This window comes from Myotis myotis, unplaced genomic scaffold (assembly GCF_014108235.1).
Source record: "Myotis myotis isolate mMyoMyo1 unplaced genomic scaffold, mMyoMyo1.p scaffold_m19_p_4, whole genome shotgun sequence".
Lineage (NCBI taxonomy): Eukaryota > Metazoa > Chordata > Mammalia > Chiroptera > Vespertilionidae > Myotis > Myotis myotis.
This window is the reverse complement of record NW_023416346.1, coordinates 5,265,234-5,283,098: the sequence shown is the minus strand read 5'-3', so window position 1 is coordinate 5,283,098 and position 17,865 is coordinate 5,265,234. Positions and strand designations below refer to the sequence as shown.

Below are 17,865 nucleotides of genomic sequence, written 5' to 3'. Positions count from 1 at the left end.
AATGGCTCCAGCCGAGGCAGGTTCGGGCTGGGAACTAAAGCTCTTCCTATTTTATTGCCATGATTATCCACATTGCACTTCCTTACTGGAAACTTTGTTTCAACCAATGTGTCCGTCATTATTTAATACGCTCATGATATTCCTGCTCTCCAGAATTGCACAGCAGTTGGTACCAAATCAAGTCCCAGTCTCTGACAGCGTGATAGATTGCCTCCACAGCACTCAACATGCTGAGTGCCCCGTTCATGATGCCTGACCTGGAAGGAAAGAAACAAAGGATGTTTGAACTTCAGAACACCAAAATTCACAAACAGCCTGTTGAATCCTGATGATATAAAGCCTCTTAAATATTAAACCTTTAATCTTCCTTATCTAAGCTGCATTATTCAATGCTAGAAATCCATACCAAACCAGTATCTATCATTTCTGCTTTGTAAAGACAGTCCAGGAATAAGTGTAACCCAAGGGGGGTTAGATGAGAATAAAGACAGGAAAAAGATGGGGTACCTCTGTCAGAGTGTGCTTTCTGCAAATGCTCCTGTGGGGTGCCTTTAAGGAAAATAGAGCTTTCTGAGACTAGGTAGAGTGAGGGAAAGAGGTGGGATTGAAGCTATACCTGTAGCCCCCAAGTAGACTAAAAAAACTATCAAATTTCCTACCATTTTCAATATTTTTGTTGTGGTTAAAATATAAACATATCCATTAATTCTTTTTTTAATCTTTATTGTTGAGAATATTACAGATGTCCCTCTCCCCCCACCAGCCCCCATTGTCTCCCTCCACTCAGTTCCCACCCCACCCCAGGCCTTCACCACCCCATTGTCTGTGTCCATAGGTAATGCATATCTACACTAATAAAAGAGAAACATGCAAATTGACTGTACCTTCACGACCCCCCACCAGCCAATCAGGAGTAAGTATGCAAATTAACCCAACAAAGATGGTGGGTTAATTTGCATATGCAGGCGCCGAGAGGCCAGGGGTGGGACGCTGTTGCCAGGGCGACGACGCCAGCATCCCAAGCCCAGGCCGCGGGGGAAGGGAGGGATGCAGACACAACACGGGGCTGCTAGGCTGGGGGCATGCTCCCAGCCCAGCGGACACAATGTGAGGCTGCTGGGCTGGAGGTGTGCCCCCGTGGTGGCTTCCTTCACGCAGCGGTGGTGACTAAGCCCCCATGCCCGGCAGACAGAGAGCGGACAGCAGGGCATGGCAGCTCCATTCATGCAGCAGTGGTGGCAAAGCCCCCCAGGCCAGGGAGAAAGAGACAGAGAGTGGACAGCAGGGCATGGGGGCTTCATCGCCACAATGGCGGTGAAGCCCCCATGCCCAGCAGACAGAGAGCTGACAGCAGGGTGTGGCTGCTTCCTTAGTGTGGCAGCAGTGATGAAGCCCTCATGCCCAGCAGACAGAGAGCAGACAGCAGGGTGTGGCGGCTTCCTTCACATGATGGTGGCGAAGCCCCGAGGCCCAGCAGACAGAGAGCTGACAGCAGGGCATGGGGGCTTCATCACCAAGGTGGCGGCAAAGCCCCCAGGCCCGGCAGACAGAGACAGAGAGTGGGTAGCAGGGCATGGTGGCTCTGTTCGTGCAGGGTGGTGGTGAAGCCCCCAGGCCCCACAGACAGAGAACAGTGGGGTGAAGCAGCCAGGCCTCACAGAGAGCAGAGAACCATGGGGAGTGGGCCTAAGGCGTCAGTAGGACATCCCCTGATGGCTCATGGAATGGAGAGGGTGCAGGTTGGGCTGAGGGATTCCCCCACCCTCTGTGCACGAATTTCATGCACCAGGCCTCTAGTCCATAATAATAAAAGTGTAATATGCTAATTAGATCGGATGTCCTTCTGGGCGACCTTCCAGATGAAGCTGGGGCTGTGAGGGAAGCCCAGGTCCCGAGTGCTGGAGGGAAGCCAGTGCCGGCAGCCGGGGGAAGGAAGGCCTACTCTTGCACAAATTTTGTGCATTGGACCTTTAGTATGCATATAAGATCTTTGTTTAATCTCTTCCCCCACCCATCCCTCTTCTCTCTAAGAATCATCAGTCTGTTCCATTTCCATGCCTCTGATTCTATTTTATTCACCAGTTTATTCTGTTCATTAGATTTCATATTAGTTTATTTTGATTTTTAGATTCAATTGTTAATAGGTATATATTTGTTGCCATTTTGTTGTTCATATTTTGATCTTTTTCTTCTTCTTCCTCTTCTTAAAGAAAACCCTTCAACATTTCATATAATACTGGTTTGGTTGTGATGAACTCCTTTAGCTTTTTCTTGTCTGTGAAGCTCTTTATCTGACCTTCAGTTCTTAATGATAGCTTTGCTGGGTAGAGTAATCTTGGTTGTAGTTCCTTGCTATTCATCACTGTGAATATTTCTTGCCACTTTCTTCTGGCCTGCATAGTCTCTGTTGAGAAATCAGCTGACAGTTGTATGGGCATGCCCTTGTAGGTAACTAACTGCTTTTCTCTTGCTGCTTTTAAGATTCTCTCTTTGTCTTTAGCCCTTGGCATTTTAATTATGATGTGTCTTGGTGTGGTCCTCTTTGGGTTCCTCTTGTTTGAGACTCTCTGCGCTTCCTGGACTTGTAAGTCTATTTCTTTCACCAGGTAGGGGAAGTTTTCTGTCATTATTTCTTTAAATAGGTTTGCAACATCTTGCTCCCTCTCTTCTTCTGGCACCCCCATAATACAAATGTTGGTACGCTTGAAGCTGTCCCAGAGGCTCCTTACATGATCTTCATAGTTTGGATTATTTCTTTTTGCTCTTCTGGCTGTTTTTTGGTTCCTCATATTTCAAATCATTGATTTGATTCTCAGAATCCTCTACTGTTGAATACCTGTATATTATTTTTTATTTCAGTCAGTGTATGCTTAATTTCTGACTGGTCTTTTTCCATGTGTTTGGCATTCTCACTAAGATCCTTGAAAGTCTCACTAAGTTCCTTGGAGGTTTCTAGAAGACTCTTGAGTAACCTTATAACTGTGGTTTTGAACTCTATATCCAGTAGTTTGCTTTCTTCCATTTCTTTCATTTGTGAAATGTTTCTTTGTCTCTGCATTTTGGCTGCTTCCCTGTGTTTGTTTGTATGTATTGGGTAGAGCTGCTATGTCTCCTTGAGTTGGTAGAGTAGCCTTGTGTAGTAGGTGTTTTATAGGGCCCAGTGGCTCAGCCTCCCCAGTCACTTGAGCTGGGTTCTGTATTTTAGTTGTGATTTTGATGTGGTTTTGGGAGGTGGCGAGTACAGGCATTTACCTATGCCACCATCTTGGTTCCTATTTCCATTAATTCTTAGTGTGACGTTTCTCAAAATTCTTAAGCCCCCAGTGTTTTAGACATAGGATTAAAAATTAAATTCACTCCAGATCCCACTCTTCTTAATACTGTGGGGGCCCTCTTCAGTTGGAGCTATGAAATATTCAACTTTGGATGCATATTTAAGAACCAATCATTCAGTTTATCAGCCAGCAGTGACCAAGTAGCTAGCCTTGCCCTGTCTTTAAACTACTAGATGCTTGACAATGAAGAATTAAATGTTAAGCTACTAAACTTCTTGGTTAAAACTATTTCCACTTACCCAGAATTTGGGGAGAATGAAAATGTTTGTTACTGCCTGAATCACCTCAAACAAATATAAACCTTTCCAGTCATTCATAAGTCATTCGTAGCCATTGCTAGGTATTTAAAGACCTATGTTGTATGATAATACAAAATAGATAATTCCAAAATTATCTTAGTACAATTAATTTCCAGATTTATAGAGATTTTGTTAGCTAGGACAAGGATCTCAGGGTCTGGGCAGTTCTAAATGTTATTTCTTGCTAAATGTTAAAGTATAGCCCAGTATTTTGCAGATGCAGCAGTAAACAGGATGAGCTAACAAGGAACTCAACGGGATGAAAGTAGCCAACTGCAAAGAGGATATCAACATACTAGAGGCTCAGTGCATGAAATTTGTGCACAGTGGCGGGGGCGGGGGCGTCCCTCAGCCCGGCCTGCACACTCTCACAATCCAGGACCTCTCGAGGGATGTCCGGCAGTCAGACATCCCTCTTGCAATCTGGAACACCTCGTGGGATGTCTGACGGCCAGTTTAGGCCTGAAACCAGCAGTCAGACATCCCTCTTGCAATCCGGGATGCTGCATGCACCAGTGACCATACTTTTTATATAGGTGAAAGGCATCTTGCTGTTGTATGGGCAGCTACATTTTTTTGCCCTGATTATAAAAAGTAGTATCTAACATGATCCTTCTGAGGCAGTAGTACCATTTTCCCCATCTTATGGGTGGAAAAACTGAAGCAGAGAGAAGTTAAGTAATTGGCTTTGTCACACAGTTATAAGTGTCAGAATCAGGGCTGACCATAAAATGTGCAAGCCAGAGTCCATGCATGTCATCGCTGTATCATCCTGTTTTTTCAGTGTTAGAGTAGCCTGGCCAGGTTTTAATTTTTAAATCTATGAGACTGTTCCCAATATATAGGAGTGCATGTTCATCCCCATGTAGAATAAACAGGATGTGGACAGTTTGGAGATTCTTCTGATGAATTAGCATTAAGCAGCCACAGATCTCTTTTTCAAATACTGCAGAAGCCACCTTCCTTGTTTAACTGTGTGTGGGATGCATTACTTTATAAGCTATGACACAGTCACTCGCAATCCAGGACCCCTTGGGGGATGTAGCAGTGTGCCAAGCGACAGGCAGCCAGGGAGGAGCCTAAACTGGGGCCGGGCACTGTGCCACTCACACTTATCCTGGCCTGCTGTGCCTGCTGCCATTGCTAGGTAGTGCTTCTGTGGAAGCGGGAGAGGTTCCCTCTGCCGCAGCTGCACTTGCCAGCCATGAACCCGGCTTCTGGCTGACCAGTGCTCCCCCTGTGGGCACACACTGACCACCAAGGGTCAGCTCCTGCATTGAGCATTTGCCCCCTGATGGTCAGTGCGCAAAATAGCGACTGGTTGACTGGTTGTTCTGGTTGTTCCATTGTAACCGTCACTTAGGCTTTTATATATATAGATAATTGACCAAATAGTGCATATAATTAATGGCTAAGCTTCCCTTAGCAAGGCAGGGCTTTGGATATGAATCTCCTGTCTCTCCTTTATTTGCTGCAAGTAAATAAAACTACCTTGTAACAACCACATCTCACTGTTTAATGGAGTACCCCAAGCAGTGATATATGATTTCTTTATATCATTGTCTTGTGAATTGTGCATAAAAGGGTTTTTTAATATGTGGCATTGAAATGTGAAGTCATTCCTTAATACTAAATTTACAAGTTCCCTTAAAAAAAAGGATTGTTTACTTAAAGATTCAAAGTCATACTCCAATGAGTTGTGTATATTTTATGGCCTTTGCTACAGTTCCCCTGAGTATTTAAATGACCAGCTGGACCCTAAATGCAGCTGGGTGACCTCCTACTAGCCTCACGGCCATCAAAGGGAAACTTCTTTCTGGGTGAAGGAGCCTGGACTGTGATTGCATGCACTTGGTTGTGCTGAGCCCCCCAGGCTACAGCAGAATAACTCAGGAAGACACACACAGCATTTTAATCATACTTTTTCAGCTGGGATGGGGGAGGAAGAAGAATCAACTTCCTGCTTGCTTTAAAGTGTGAGAACAGAAGATTCAACCACATGAACTTGCAGCTCTGCCTCTCTCGGTGGCCTTCCTGTCCTCTTTCAAGTCAGGTACTGAGCCCTGGGCCTCCCAAGTAGATCTGGGAACTTGCTTGGACACCTTACTTCATTGCTTGAACCACACTTGTAGATTTTTGTCCACCCTTCTTCAAGTTGCTCTTGTTTTTGTATCTGAAAGTAGTCATCTGCCCCTGCCCATTCGCTTGTGCCAGGTGCAGCATCCTGGGTTTACCACCAAAAGAGACTTCACAGATGCTAAAAGTTGGTATTGTGACTTGGCACTTGGGCTGAGGGGTATGAGATTTCCGGGTATTCAGCGGTCCCGTTATCACTGGTGAATTACTTTCCAGCCCATTGTAACAGCCTTCCTCCTGGACCCACTCCAGAACAAATGGCCTGAGGACTTCGTTAGCCTCCTTTTCAATGGCAAAGTGTCCTTGTAGGGTCTTCTCCCAGCATCTGACCCTGGAGCCACCCTCTGTAGATGATGTTACCATCTAAGCATATCTGTTAAGCTTTCTTAACCTTCCTGTCTGCACCTCCAATCAGTGAAATGCAGTGCCAAGGAAACCGGAAATGACTGACAATGTTTACAACAATAGAACCATTAAGTTAATGACTTTTTTAAAGGGAGCTGCTTAGGCATGATGGCAAAATAATACTTGAAATACCAGAAATATCAAAGTGCAAGCATCCATCCATTGTGAATCTAAAGCAAACTGTAATAGGAAACAGTTTGCTAATCTGTTACCCCCCTCCCCCGCCACGAAATAGCCTAGAAATGCACTATAAACAATATAAATGTGATAAATCACTTTCAGACTTTCAATCTGAAAAGTTAAGTGGCAGGGGGTGCTGTCGTACTTGGGCTAGTCAATATTAGTTTCAGTTGTATTTAATACTTGAAACAACTCTTGCTTCTGATGAAAACAGGCAGGGATGGAGTAACACACACACACACACACACACACACACACACACACACACACACTCTCTCTCTCTCTCTTGTCTGGGGACTTCAGGGAGAAATTAGGGGAGAGGTCATTTGCTTGGACCTGAGCAACCCATGTAAAGAGCTAAGCTGCCCTTATACCCTTCTCTCTGTCCATGGTGGGAGGAAAAGACCCACTTTTCTGCTCCGGAAATCAGAGTAAAACCTCAATCCATGTGAGTCATTAGTCAAGCCCCAGGGTCAGCCAGTGCAATGATTAAATGGCCATTATAGTCCCCCAATAGAATTAAACAATAATGTTTCCAATTTTATCATACCCCAACCCCAACTAAAAATTTCCCAAGTTCTTGAGTTCACTTGAGAACGAAATGAATGTGCTCCTAAGCAGTATTAATAAAATTTGAAAACAGCTGAGTTTGCCTAGTTGACTTTTGTTGTTTCCTTTCCTTGAACTGCTCCGAGATACAATTTTAATTGGCAGACATAATTGCTTTTGTGAGTTAGGTCATTCCCAAGTCAAATGAAGGAACTGAGTCAGCACTGAAAACATATATTTGACCACTCACCTACAGATGTTTGTCATCCACCAAGTGGAGATGGCAGGGGTTAGTAAGGGCATGGGGCTGGGAAGTGACCAGAGCTTGCAGCTGCCACTCAGGCGACCCTTTGGCCTCCACTGGAGCCATCAGCCAATGGCGTGGCTGAAGGGGTGCTGGGCACTGGGTCTGCCCTCATCAGTTTCAGGACTCACAGGTTAGGATGGCTGGTCAGTATACAGAGTCTGTGTGTGTCAGCCGAAGTCCAGCCCGTCACTTCCGGTAGCTCTCCCTGCAGAGCGAGGCGCTGTGTCTGTTCCTCCCTTTCCTAGCCTTGTCCACAAGCTGGAGGGGATAAAGTGGCCCCATGGCTGAGAGGAGGTTTATGTTGGCACAGGACAATAGAGCGCGTAAACCAGTCCTCCCCCGGGGCCTGTAGGATTGCCAGAGATGGCCATACTTAGGAGCAGGACATGGATTTTTCCTGAGGTGAAAAGCATTTCTCTTCCCTTTTGGTTGTTGAGAAATAAAAATAAAATTAATTTAAAAAGCATTCAATCATGCTAAGAGTTTTGTTGTTCTTTGGGGGCGTGTTTATTTTCAGCCAACCATCTCTTTTTTTGCAAAATAGCCCCCTTTGCTATTCTTAGGCAACAACATGTAACTTTTTGTTGTTTGTAGAACATGAAAAATGTCTTGTTTTCCTTTATTACATCTGTGTTGGTGATATTCTTTATTAGAGCAAGAGATAGCATCTGCTTTTATTGCTTCCAAAATCTGTCTATTTAACATATGCCAAACTCCACGCTGTTTGAAAGGAAGTCCTATTTTTAAAACATTATCTTCATCTTAGTATTTCTGGCTTACTGTTCCCATAATCTCTCCAAGGCAGGAATGCATCCTTTTTGGTAATGTCTGGTCTTAGTCCTGGGGAAAGTGACTTCTAAGCTCTGGGACATTTTTACTTAATGTTCCCCTTATCTGTGTGTATGCAAGGACTGCTTTACTTAGCCTCCCAGGTCACTCTGGGGGTTGCTCATAACTCTCTTCAGTTCATCTTTATAAAAGAACTCAGTTTCACGCCCCTACTGGCTCCCATACCTTATGAATGTCTCTGTAATGTTCTGTGTCAGACCTTCAGTTAGGCTGCTTTCTCTGCTTCCAAGCTGCTGGTTACCAAGTCCAAATGACCTTTTTTAAAAATATGTTTTTATTTTATTTCAGAGAGAGGAAGGGAGAGGGAGAGAGAGATAGGAACATCAATGATGAGAGAGAATCATTGATTGGCTGCCTCCTGCACACCCCCTACTGGGGATCAAGCCCCCAACCCAGGCATGTGCCCTGATTGGGAATCAAACTGTGACCTCCTGGTTCATAGGTTGACGCTCAACCACTGAGCCACCCCAGCCAGGCCCAAATGATCTTAATCACACAATATTAATTAATCTCTCCAAACCATCCCTCTGGGCATCTGGGTTTTGCCCAGATGTGAGGCTTCTTGATGGCATAGCCCAAAGACTGCCCTGGGCCCTCACAGCTCTCCCTGTGCCCCTGGGGCTGCCTACTGGGGCCTGTGACAGGAGTGTTAACAGAAAGGGCTTCCATGCCATGAGTAAAAACCTGTCTCCCTTGGTGATTATTTTTGGCATGTGACTCTTCACGGGAGGAGAATCTGCTTACTCCAAACAAATATGGTCAGGATGGAAGTCAGATCTGGTGGTTGTTTTTCACATCCTCTTAATCTTCTGATTTAAAATACTTGTATTCACTGTCATTCCTGGCCGGGTGGCTCAGTTGGCTGGAGTGTTATCTCATGCACCAAAAGGTTGTGGGTTTGATTCCCGGTCAGAGCACAAGCCTAGGTTGCAGGTTCTATCCCTGGTTAGGGTATGTATGGGAGGCAGCTGGTCGATGTTTCTCTCTCTCTCTCTCTCTCTCTCTCCCTCTCTAAAATTATATCGTCGGATGATGATATATATATTCAGCATGTCACAAAAATGTATACACACTTTGAATAATTACTCATTCTAATGGGTCAAATTTGAAAAGAAAGAAACATCAATTGAGCTATCAGCTAAATACTGTGCATACATTTTTGGGGACACCCTATATATATTCACTATCAAATGATGTTCCAATTTCTTCCCAGGATCCAGCATAATGGTCTTTAATGTGAGCAAGACCAGCTGCAGAAATGTCAAACCGGGCTGCTGGCTTGGTGCCTGAGGGCCATGGGGGGCAGGGAGCAAAACTGAAGGGCTCCAATTCTCACGAACATATCACTGAGCGCTGCAACTTTTCTCCAATTGAAGCTACTTCCTATTCAGCTCCCTAACAGTTCACTTCCCTGTGTTCTTGAACTTGGGCCAAGGTTGTTTCTCAGTCTCTACCGTTCTTCCTCTATACTGCATCTAAGCAGAAATGTTTCTTTCAGTAGAGCAAGTTCCTTCAGTTCCATTATGAAGCAAGAGGTAGAGGGAGTCAGAAGCCCTCACAGAGAGGGAGGTTCATTTATTAGTCATCTTGTGCGACTAGAACATCAGACACAAAAAAGCAAGGCCAGTTTAGCTTTTAGTTTCATTCTTTTCTGTGTTGCTCATGCTGAGCCTGAGAAAAGGTGTACTGAGGGATTTTAAGCCAGCTGCTTATAAATGTGTTTTTTTTTCAAAGCATCATTGCCAACTATTTATATTACATTTGTATACATGAGAAGAAAATCTCTGCCCAGACCAAAAAACACCTCTTTGAAAACTCTCTGAGTCCTGCCCTCAGCAACTGCAAATTCACACCTTTGCCCTCCCCCAGATACAAGGACAGCTCTCGGGAGCATAGAGAAAACGTGTAAAGATGCCCGACTGGCATGGCTCAGTGGTTGAGCATCAACCTATGAACCAGGAGGTCACGTTCGATTCCCAGTCAGGGCACATGCCTGAGCTGTGGGCTCGATCACGAGTGTGGGGCATGCAGAAGGCAACTGATCAATGGTTCTCTCTCATCATTGATGTTTCTATCTCTCTTTCCCTCTCCCTTCCTCTCTGAAATAAAAATATATATTTAAAAATAAAATAAAAATTGTTTACACCTTACTGTAGCCCTGCCACTCAGGTACCTACTTATGGATACACACACACACACATACACACGTACACACACATGCACTATCCCTCCTAACTTCCATCCCTCTAGCATGAACACAGCACCCACAATGCCTTACAATTGGAAACTTAAACTAATTTTCTTGAATGAGAAATCTGTGTAGGAACAATGTTTAACAAATGCCTTCTCATCGGCAGTCTGTGTTGAAGCACGAGGTTCTCCTTGCAGTAATATTTATACATGCGCCATTTGGAGCATAATAACCTGATTAAAATGGAATGACTTTCATAATGTTGTTAGGGACTTGGGGGTGGTTGGTCATTGCTTTTTCTGTTTGGATGATTTCCTCAGAAAAAAAAAGCTTTCTGACTCTTGGGAATTAAGGTACAGTGCACTTATCTCCTTTCAAGGTGTCTTAAATGCCTATGGGAATGAAAGCCTGGGTCCTACCAAGGGTAGAGGTGAAAAGGATAGGATAGCACATCAGTCTGCTGGGAACCGTAGTCATGAATAATTTAAAACATTTTCCCCTTTCCATATTAATACCCTACATCTGCTTGGAATTTCACAATTTCAAGTTCTTTCACATAAACTAGAGGCCCGATGCACAAAATTTGTGCACTGGGTGGGTGTTCCTCAGCCCAGCCTGATCCTTCTCACAGTCTGGGAGCCCTCAGGGGATGTCCTACTGATGGCTTAGGACTGCTCCCAATGGGGAGCGGGCCTAAGCAACAGTCTGGCCGCAGCGGCTCAGAGCATGCCCCCCTGGGTAGGTCCGAGGGTCCGCCAGGGGCCTTGGTCTCCGCTGCGGCACAGCTTGGAGCACACCCTCTTGGGCGGGTCTGCTGGGGGCCTTGGTCCCAGCCACGCTGCAGCTTGGAGCATGCCCCCCTGGGCTGGTCCGTGGGTCCTCTAGGGGCCTTGCTCCCAGGGCAGGTGGTGTGGTGTTCCTGCCTGCAAGCCCCTGGCGGGAGTGGCCTTGGAGCTGGACAGCACTGCACTCCCACCAGGGGCCTTGCTCCCAGGGCAGGCTGTGTGGTTTGCTTGCCCGCGAATCCCCGGCAGGAGTGGCCTCGGAGCTTGGCAGCGCCGGGGTTGGGGGTGGGCTCTGAGCCATGCCATGGCTACTCGGAGCCCGCCCCCAGCCCTGGTGTGTGGTGTGTGTCCACTGGGGCTGGGGGCGCATGCTCTGAGCTGGGCATGATGTCCTGGCCTAATTTGCATATTTCTCTCATTATATAGGATTACTGTGGCAGACAGTTTGTTGCTCATTAACAGCCCCCATCCTGATCTTGTTCCCGTGGCAACAAGCTAGCCTGGGGGATGAATCATGACTGGTCTAAGTCAGTGGTCCTCAGCTTCTCTCTACAGTACAGTCAGTCACCTGGGGAACTTTTACAAACATCCCAATGCCGGACCAATTATATCAATATCTCTAGGGGTGGAACTCAGGTATTGACATTAGAAACAAGAGCTCCTCCAATGAATGTAATGTGTCCAAACATGATGATGCTAGTCACTTTCAACGATTTTTGGACCAGTCAATTCTAGCGAGTGAGACGTAATAGGAAGTTGGCTGGGGGCAGGGGATTCTGGGAAAGGTTTCCATAACCAGATTGAAGGAAAGAGAGACAGATAAGGAAAAACTCTTCCACTGCTTACTTGCTGATCAGTTTCCTCCCTTTCTGCATTTTAAAAACCCTGAGTAGTTGTGTGAGGAAGTGATGCTTGTTGCTGAGGCTACCATCTTGCGACAGTGGGAAGATAAGATGGTGCATGAAATCCAAAAAGATGCAAAAGGTGGAAAGGGTCTGGGTCCTTGGTAACTTGATTCAGGGTGCTGAGGTCCCCATCCAGCCCTGAAAAAATTGCACCGACTCCCTCCCTGGCAAATCCTGGTTGTCAGGTCTGGACCATCCAGGAGTTACTCAGGTCAATTAATGTGTAGACCTTTTTCACTGATGAGCTGAGGGCATGGTCAGATGCCCCATGAGAAGGGCAGCCATGGGGAGGCTGGCTGGAGAGTTACCAGCTATCCTGTGTAGGTTGTTGTTGGTAGCTCCAGGATATTTTATTGATTTGTTCAGTAGATGAAACATCCTATATAATAAAAGCATAGTATGCAAATTGTCCCCTCGACTGGGAGTTCATCGGTGAGTTTGACGGCGGGGGGGGGGGGGGGGGGCGGGGGGATCTGCGGGGCTGGCCAGGGGAAGGGAGGGAGTACCTGACTGGCAGCCAGCAGCTGCTAGGGACCCTACCAGTGCATGAATTTCGTGCACTGGGCCTCTAGTATTAGTAATAAAGCTAAATGTGTTTCTCACCCCAGATTAGTCTCTAAGAATGGCTGGAGTACCAATGGTGCTGCCAGGGGCTGCTAAGGGAGGCCAGGTAAGGGTGTGTTATAATGGAGAGATTCTGAGCTCTGGGTTCGAACACCAAAGTTGCTTCACCCTCACCAGCCCAGGTGTGACTTCAGGCAAATTACTTAACTTCTCTGAGTCTCAGATTCCTCATCTATAAAACTGATAACATGTCCAAATAATGATATATGTACAATGCCCAACTCAATGCATGGTACATAAGGATCCATTCCCTTCTCTTCCCTAAAGTAGAGCCTGACAGGGTTTTAGAAACTCATTGATGGGTCAATAATGTTGGTGGAGACATGGTAAGTGCCCAATAATTCCAGCAGAAATGTGGGAGGAAGGGATTAGTCACCAAAGTATGGAAGAGCCTAAAACTGGCTCCCAGATGTCCCTGCAGCCTTGCAGAGAAAGCCCGGTTGGCCTTCCAAACAGCAGCATTAGTGTCTCCTCCGTAGTCACCTTTATACTAGTAACGTCCTAGAAGATGAAGCCTTGTACTAAACCCTCCTCTCTATTCTCTTTCTTATCCCACCCCAATCAGCACTCAATAAATGTTAAGAAAACTGAGGATTCCTGGTCAAGGGCACATGCCCGGGTTGCGGGCTTGATCCCCAGTAGGGGGCGTGCAGGAGGCAGCCAATCAATGATTCTCTCTCATCATTGATGTTTCTATCTCCCCCTTCCTTTCTGAAATCAATAAAATATTTTTAAAATGGGGGAAAAGTTTCTGGGAGACTGTCAGTTCTATAAAGTCATAAAATGCAGCATTTGCCCTGGAGAGGGGATTCCTCAGGCCTCTGAAGGAGGGTTAGGGACCATTATGTTATTTACATCTGTAAATACAGGATTAACAGATGAAAGGATGTTTTTGTTCAGATGTGACAAGTCACCCTGGGCCTTACTGTCCTTTCCTCTGGAAACCAGGAAGGAACACAGACTTCCCAGAAAGTACAGAAACTGACATACAAAACCACTTGATTACTGGGAGAAAATTCAGCCAGCTGCTACTAACAACAACAATATCCATGTTCATTAACATCTTCAACTTTGTCCTCAGAGCGTCATCCCAGGGGAATAGTGAATTATACTATAAAATAATGAATGGAAACTTAAGTCACTTCCTCCCACCAGGCCCGGCTTTTCCTCCCCCTCTGGACTGCACAGTGCAGAAAGCTTCACCCTTCCAACTCCCACACAGTTTGGGGAAAGCTATCCCCATGCCACTGACTAGACTCCTAAAGTCAGCCTCATGCAGAACAAACTCTTCCCTCGGCCAACAACTGACCAGACACTGAACACATTCTGAGATCATTTCAGCCCCATTTGAGCATCTCAGGATGTGTACTTTACAGAGAAAGAACAAAACAAATTGTGGGGGGTGGGGGGTGGGCGTGTCTTTTCACAAAGCTCCTCCTGTTGCTACTGCGGATCTAAGGTTGCCCTAGCTGGTTTGGCTCAGTGGACTGAGCGTCAGACTGCGGACCCAAAGGTCCCAGGTTCGCTTCCGGTCAAGGGCACATGCCTGAGTTGCGGGCTCGGTCCAACGTGTAGGAGGCAGCCAATCAATGATTCCCTCTGATCATTGATGTTTCTATCACTCTCTTCCTCTCCCTTCCTCTCTGAAATAAAAATATTAAAAACAAAACAAAAAAAACAAAAAACGGATGGGATGAAGCGAGGGGAAGCCCGGCCCTGAGGTCTGTCGGCACTAGAGGAAGCTGACCAAGCAGCTCTTGGGAATTGCTGTAAATGGGATATGGTCAAATGTCCTGCAAACACCAGCCGTGGGGGTAGGAGGAGACTCCACATGAGCCAGGAGGAAAGCTAAGTGCATTCTAGGCCACTATACCAGAGCCTGAGACACACACGGGCAAAAACTATTGCAAGAGAAGCCTGACTATGCCTGTGTGCTTGGGAACTCAGAAGAAAAGTTCTGGAACCTCCACATCAGAGAGAGAAAGAGAGAAAGAGAGAGAGAGAGAGAGAGAGAGAGAGAGAGAGAGAGAGAGAGAGAGAGAGGAGAGAGAGAGAGAGAGAGAGAGAGAAGAAATATGAAACAGATTGGGGGAGGTAGAATAAGAGTCAATAACTTTCCACCTAACCCCACAGCACAGATTGCCATCAAGATAAAGTCATCATCATCGACCTCAAATGGTCCCCCAAATTCTATGCTCTGCATGTCAATTTCCGGTCTCAAGTTCCAGTGTGACTTTCAAACCTTCTCCGCTCTCCCCAGACCTCTGTTCCCCCTCCCACTCCCCCAATTCTCAACAGATGACCTTCACTCCTACTTCATAGAGGGCACTGGGAGTGCCTAGACCTGGGTTCCGGCGCAGCCATACTTAACCTCTCTCATCTCGGGGCCCTCCCTGGAGGAGGCAGGTGGCGACGCTCCAATTCTGCCAGCAGCGCTTTCCCACCGCTCAGACCTGTCCTGACCGGGTGAGCTCCGGGCCGGCAACACGACCTCCCCTGCAGGCTGGCCCCAGCCCCTCCAGCCCCTCCCGGGCCCCTCCCGGCCCCAGGCGCCCCCTTACCCGGATCTCCCCCCGGGCTGCGGCCGGGAGGCTACGTGGCGCCAGCGGCCTCCACCTCCTGCGATGTCTCCTCGTCCAGGCCGGGCTCGGCGTCGCCCTCCTCCCCGCTGCGAGGGTAGGCCAGCAGCCGCATGGCCGGGGCGCAGGCGGCCTCCACCTGGCGCACCTGCTCCCGGCTCAGCCGCTCCCGCCAGGCGTGCACCGCCTCGCGGGCATCGCGCGCCGACAGGTGGAAGGGCCGGTCCGCCCCGTAGGCCGAGCCCCGCGTCATGTTGAGCGCGAAGGCGTCGAGCGCGGCCAGGGCGCGGAGGCCGGCGAAGCGCAGCAGGCGCCCGAGCTGGGCGCGCGGCTGCCGCACCAGGTCCTCGTAGCGCAGCCGCAGGTAGCGGCGCCGCAGCCAGCCGGGCGCCCCGCGCGCGAACAGCAGGTCGCGCAGCCAGGCCTCGCAGATGACCTCCAGCGCCCCGGTGAGAAAGAAGTCGGTGCGCGGCGCGGCGGGCAGCACGCGGGAGGGGCCCCCCCCGGGCCGGGCGCCCACGCCGGGCGCCAGCAGCACCCGCGGGAAGCGATCGCCCCGCTGGCGGGTGCGCAGCACCTGGATGCTCTCGCGCAGCAGCCCCTGCCGGGATTTCAGGCGCGAGTTGTGCACGGCCCGCGGGTCGCGGAAAAGCTGCACCACCTTCAGGTTGAGGCCCGGGTCCCTCAGCAGGGGCACCAGCACGCCCAGGTCCAGGAGGCGCACGTCCTTGATGACCACCACCGGGTACTTGCGGCACTCGGCCTCCAGGGCGCGCAGGGCCACGGGCGGGCAGCTGCGCTCGCAGGCGGCGTCCTCGACGAGGCCCACCTCCGCCCGGGTCCGGGCCGCGCCGGGGCACAGGGGCGGCGAGCAGATGACCTTGTTGGTCCGCCAGCGAAAGAGCGCGGCCGTGGTGAGGTTGGCGGCGCCCGGGGCGCGCGCGGCGGGGTCCCCCGGAGGCGCGTACAGCCGCAGCACCGAGAAGTCGCAGCGGAACAGCGAGCGCAGCATGTCGCGCAGCGCGCCCTGCAGGCTCTCGGCGTCGCCCGGGTACAGCGCCTGCCACAGGTGCCACATGGGCTCGTACAAGTAGAACACGTCCGGGTGCTGGTTGAAGAGCTCCCCCAGGAACGACGAGCCGGTGCGCCAGGTGGCGTGCACGTAGATGTGCTGCTTCTCGCCGGGCACCGTCTCCCCGACGGCGCCGCTGAGGTTGCCCGCCGCACCGGGGGCCGGGCCCGCGGGCCCCTGGGCGGCCGGCCGCGCCTCCGCGCCCCGCTCGCGCTCTCCCGCCGCCGCCGCCTCCAGGCTCCACACCCCGAGGCTGCGGTGCAGGCCGGGGCAGGGCCCGGCGCCCTTGTCGCCGTCGCGGCCGCCGTCCAGGACGGAGGGGATGAGCAGCAGCACCAGCGTGTACAGCACCAGCAGCAGCGCGAACTTGCAGTACTCCCTGCGCCGCCGCCGCCGGCTCTTCATCGTTGACCGACCCTCGGAGCGAGTGGGGCGCCCGTCCTCTCCCCTGGCTTAGGAACCCTGTCGGGAGTCCGCTCCTCCGGCCCCTGTGGGCCCCTCTGAGCCGGGAGGAGCGGAGCCACCGGGGCTGGGCATCCGCAGGGGAAACTTGGGAGGCGGTGTGGCTGGTGGCGGCGCCCCGGTCCCTCGGCTCAGCCGCCGATTGGCCGCCTTGGCAGCCGCCCGCCTCGCCCGCAATTTCTCCCCGCCTCCTTCCCTGCTGGGCGGAGTTGCGGGGGTGGGTGGTGGGGGGTGGAGTCGCCGGCTGGGGTGCACGGAGCCAGACCCCACCTTTCCCGAACTCCTCCGTAATGAAGTCAAGTCTTCATGAATTAACATCAGGCAAGGGAGGGGCTCGTGTACGGAATGTACCCAGTGATGGGACGTGGACCCCACCCAGAGATCTCCACTGCCTCTCTGGCCACATGTCCCCTGCCTGGCCATCTCTCTCACAGGCAGGCTCGCTTCCACACTATTTAGAGTCAGGTTCCTGGTCACCATCTACATCCAGTGCCCACATCCGCCCAGGATGAGTGTTAGAGTTCTGGATGGAGAATCTCTCCACTTAGATAAAAATACAGGACTGCGCCCTGGCCCGGTGGCTCAGTTGGTTGGAGCATCATCTCATACACCAAAAGGCTGCAGGTTCCATTCCCTGTGAGGGCACATACCTGGGTTTAGGATTTGATCCCCTGCCAGGCACGTATGGAGAGACAGCCCATCACATCAGTGTTGCTCTCTCTCTCTCTCTCTCTCTCTCTCTCTCTCTCTCTCTCTCTCTCATCTCAATAAAAACATATCCTCCGGTGAGGATTTGGGGGGGGGGGGGGAGAAGATTGCACATTACATGGAGGTCCAGAGAGCTCAGAGGCACTACTGCAGTCATATGGCGCACTTAGTTATTAAGGTGTAGTCTTTGTGAAATGTCAAGTGTTGAGTTGAGTTTTGCCCCCTGAGGTGCATGCACCTTTTACAGACATCCTGAGAATCTGTTTACTCATTTTAAAAGTGCCATGATTTTTAGTGCTTCTGTACTTCCTGGTGTTGGCGTAACCGAGACTTCTGACCCAAGTGAGCAAAAAACATTTACAGAATCATAGTGGGAAGATGGAGGCGTTTCTCGGGAGCTCAGTGTTTAGAAGACCCATAAGGGGGGACATGTACTCGAGGATGGATGAAAAAGTGACAGGAAGTCCAAGAGGCAGATT

The 17,865-nt window shown here is 49.6% G+C and overlaps 1 protein-coding gene across 1 annotated transcript; it reads right to left on the bottom strand.

Annotated features, from left to right (window-relative positions):
* Positions 1-122: 122 nt before the first annotated feature.
* On the bottom strand, positions 123-16,770 carry CHST7 (carbohydrate sulfotransferase 7). The gene is made up of 2 exons (XM_036304357.1): positions 15,127-16,770; positions 123-257 (listed from the first exon to the last, which is right to left on the bottom strand). Exon 1 carries the CDS (start codon positions 16,619-16,621, stop codon positions 15,158-15,160), a length of 1,464 nt encoding a protein of 487 aa, XP_036160250.1. The 5' UTR covers positions 16,622-16,770; the 3' UTR covers positions 123-257; positions 15,127-15,157.
* Between the last annotated feature and the right edge of the window lie 1,095 nt (positions 16,771-17,865).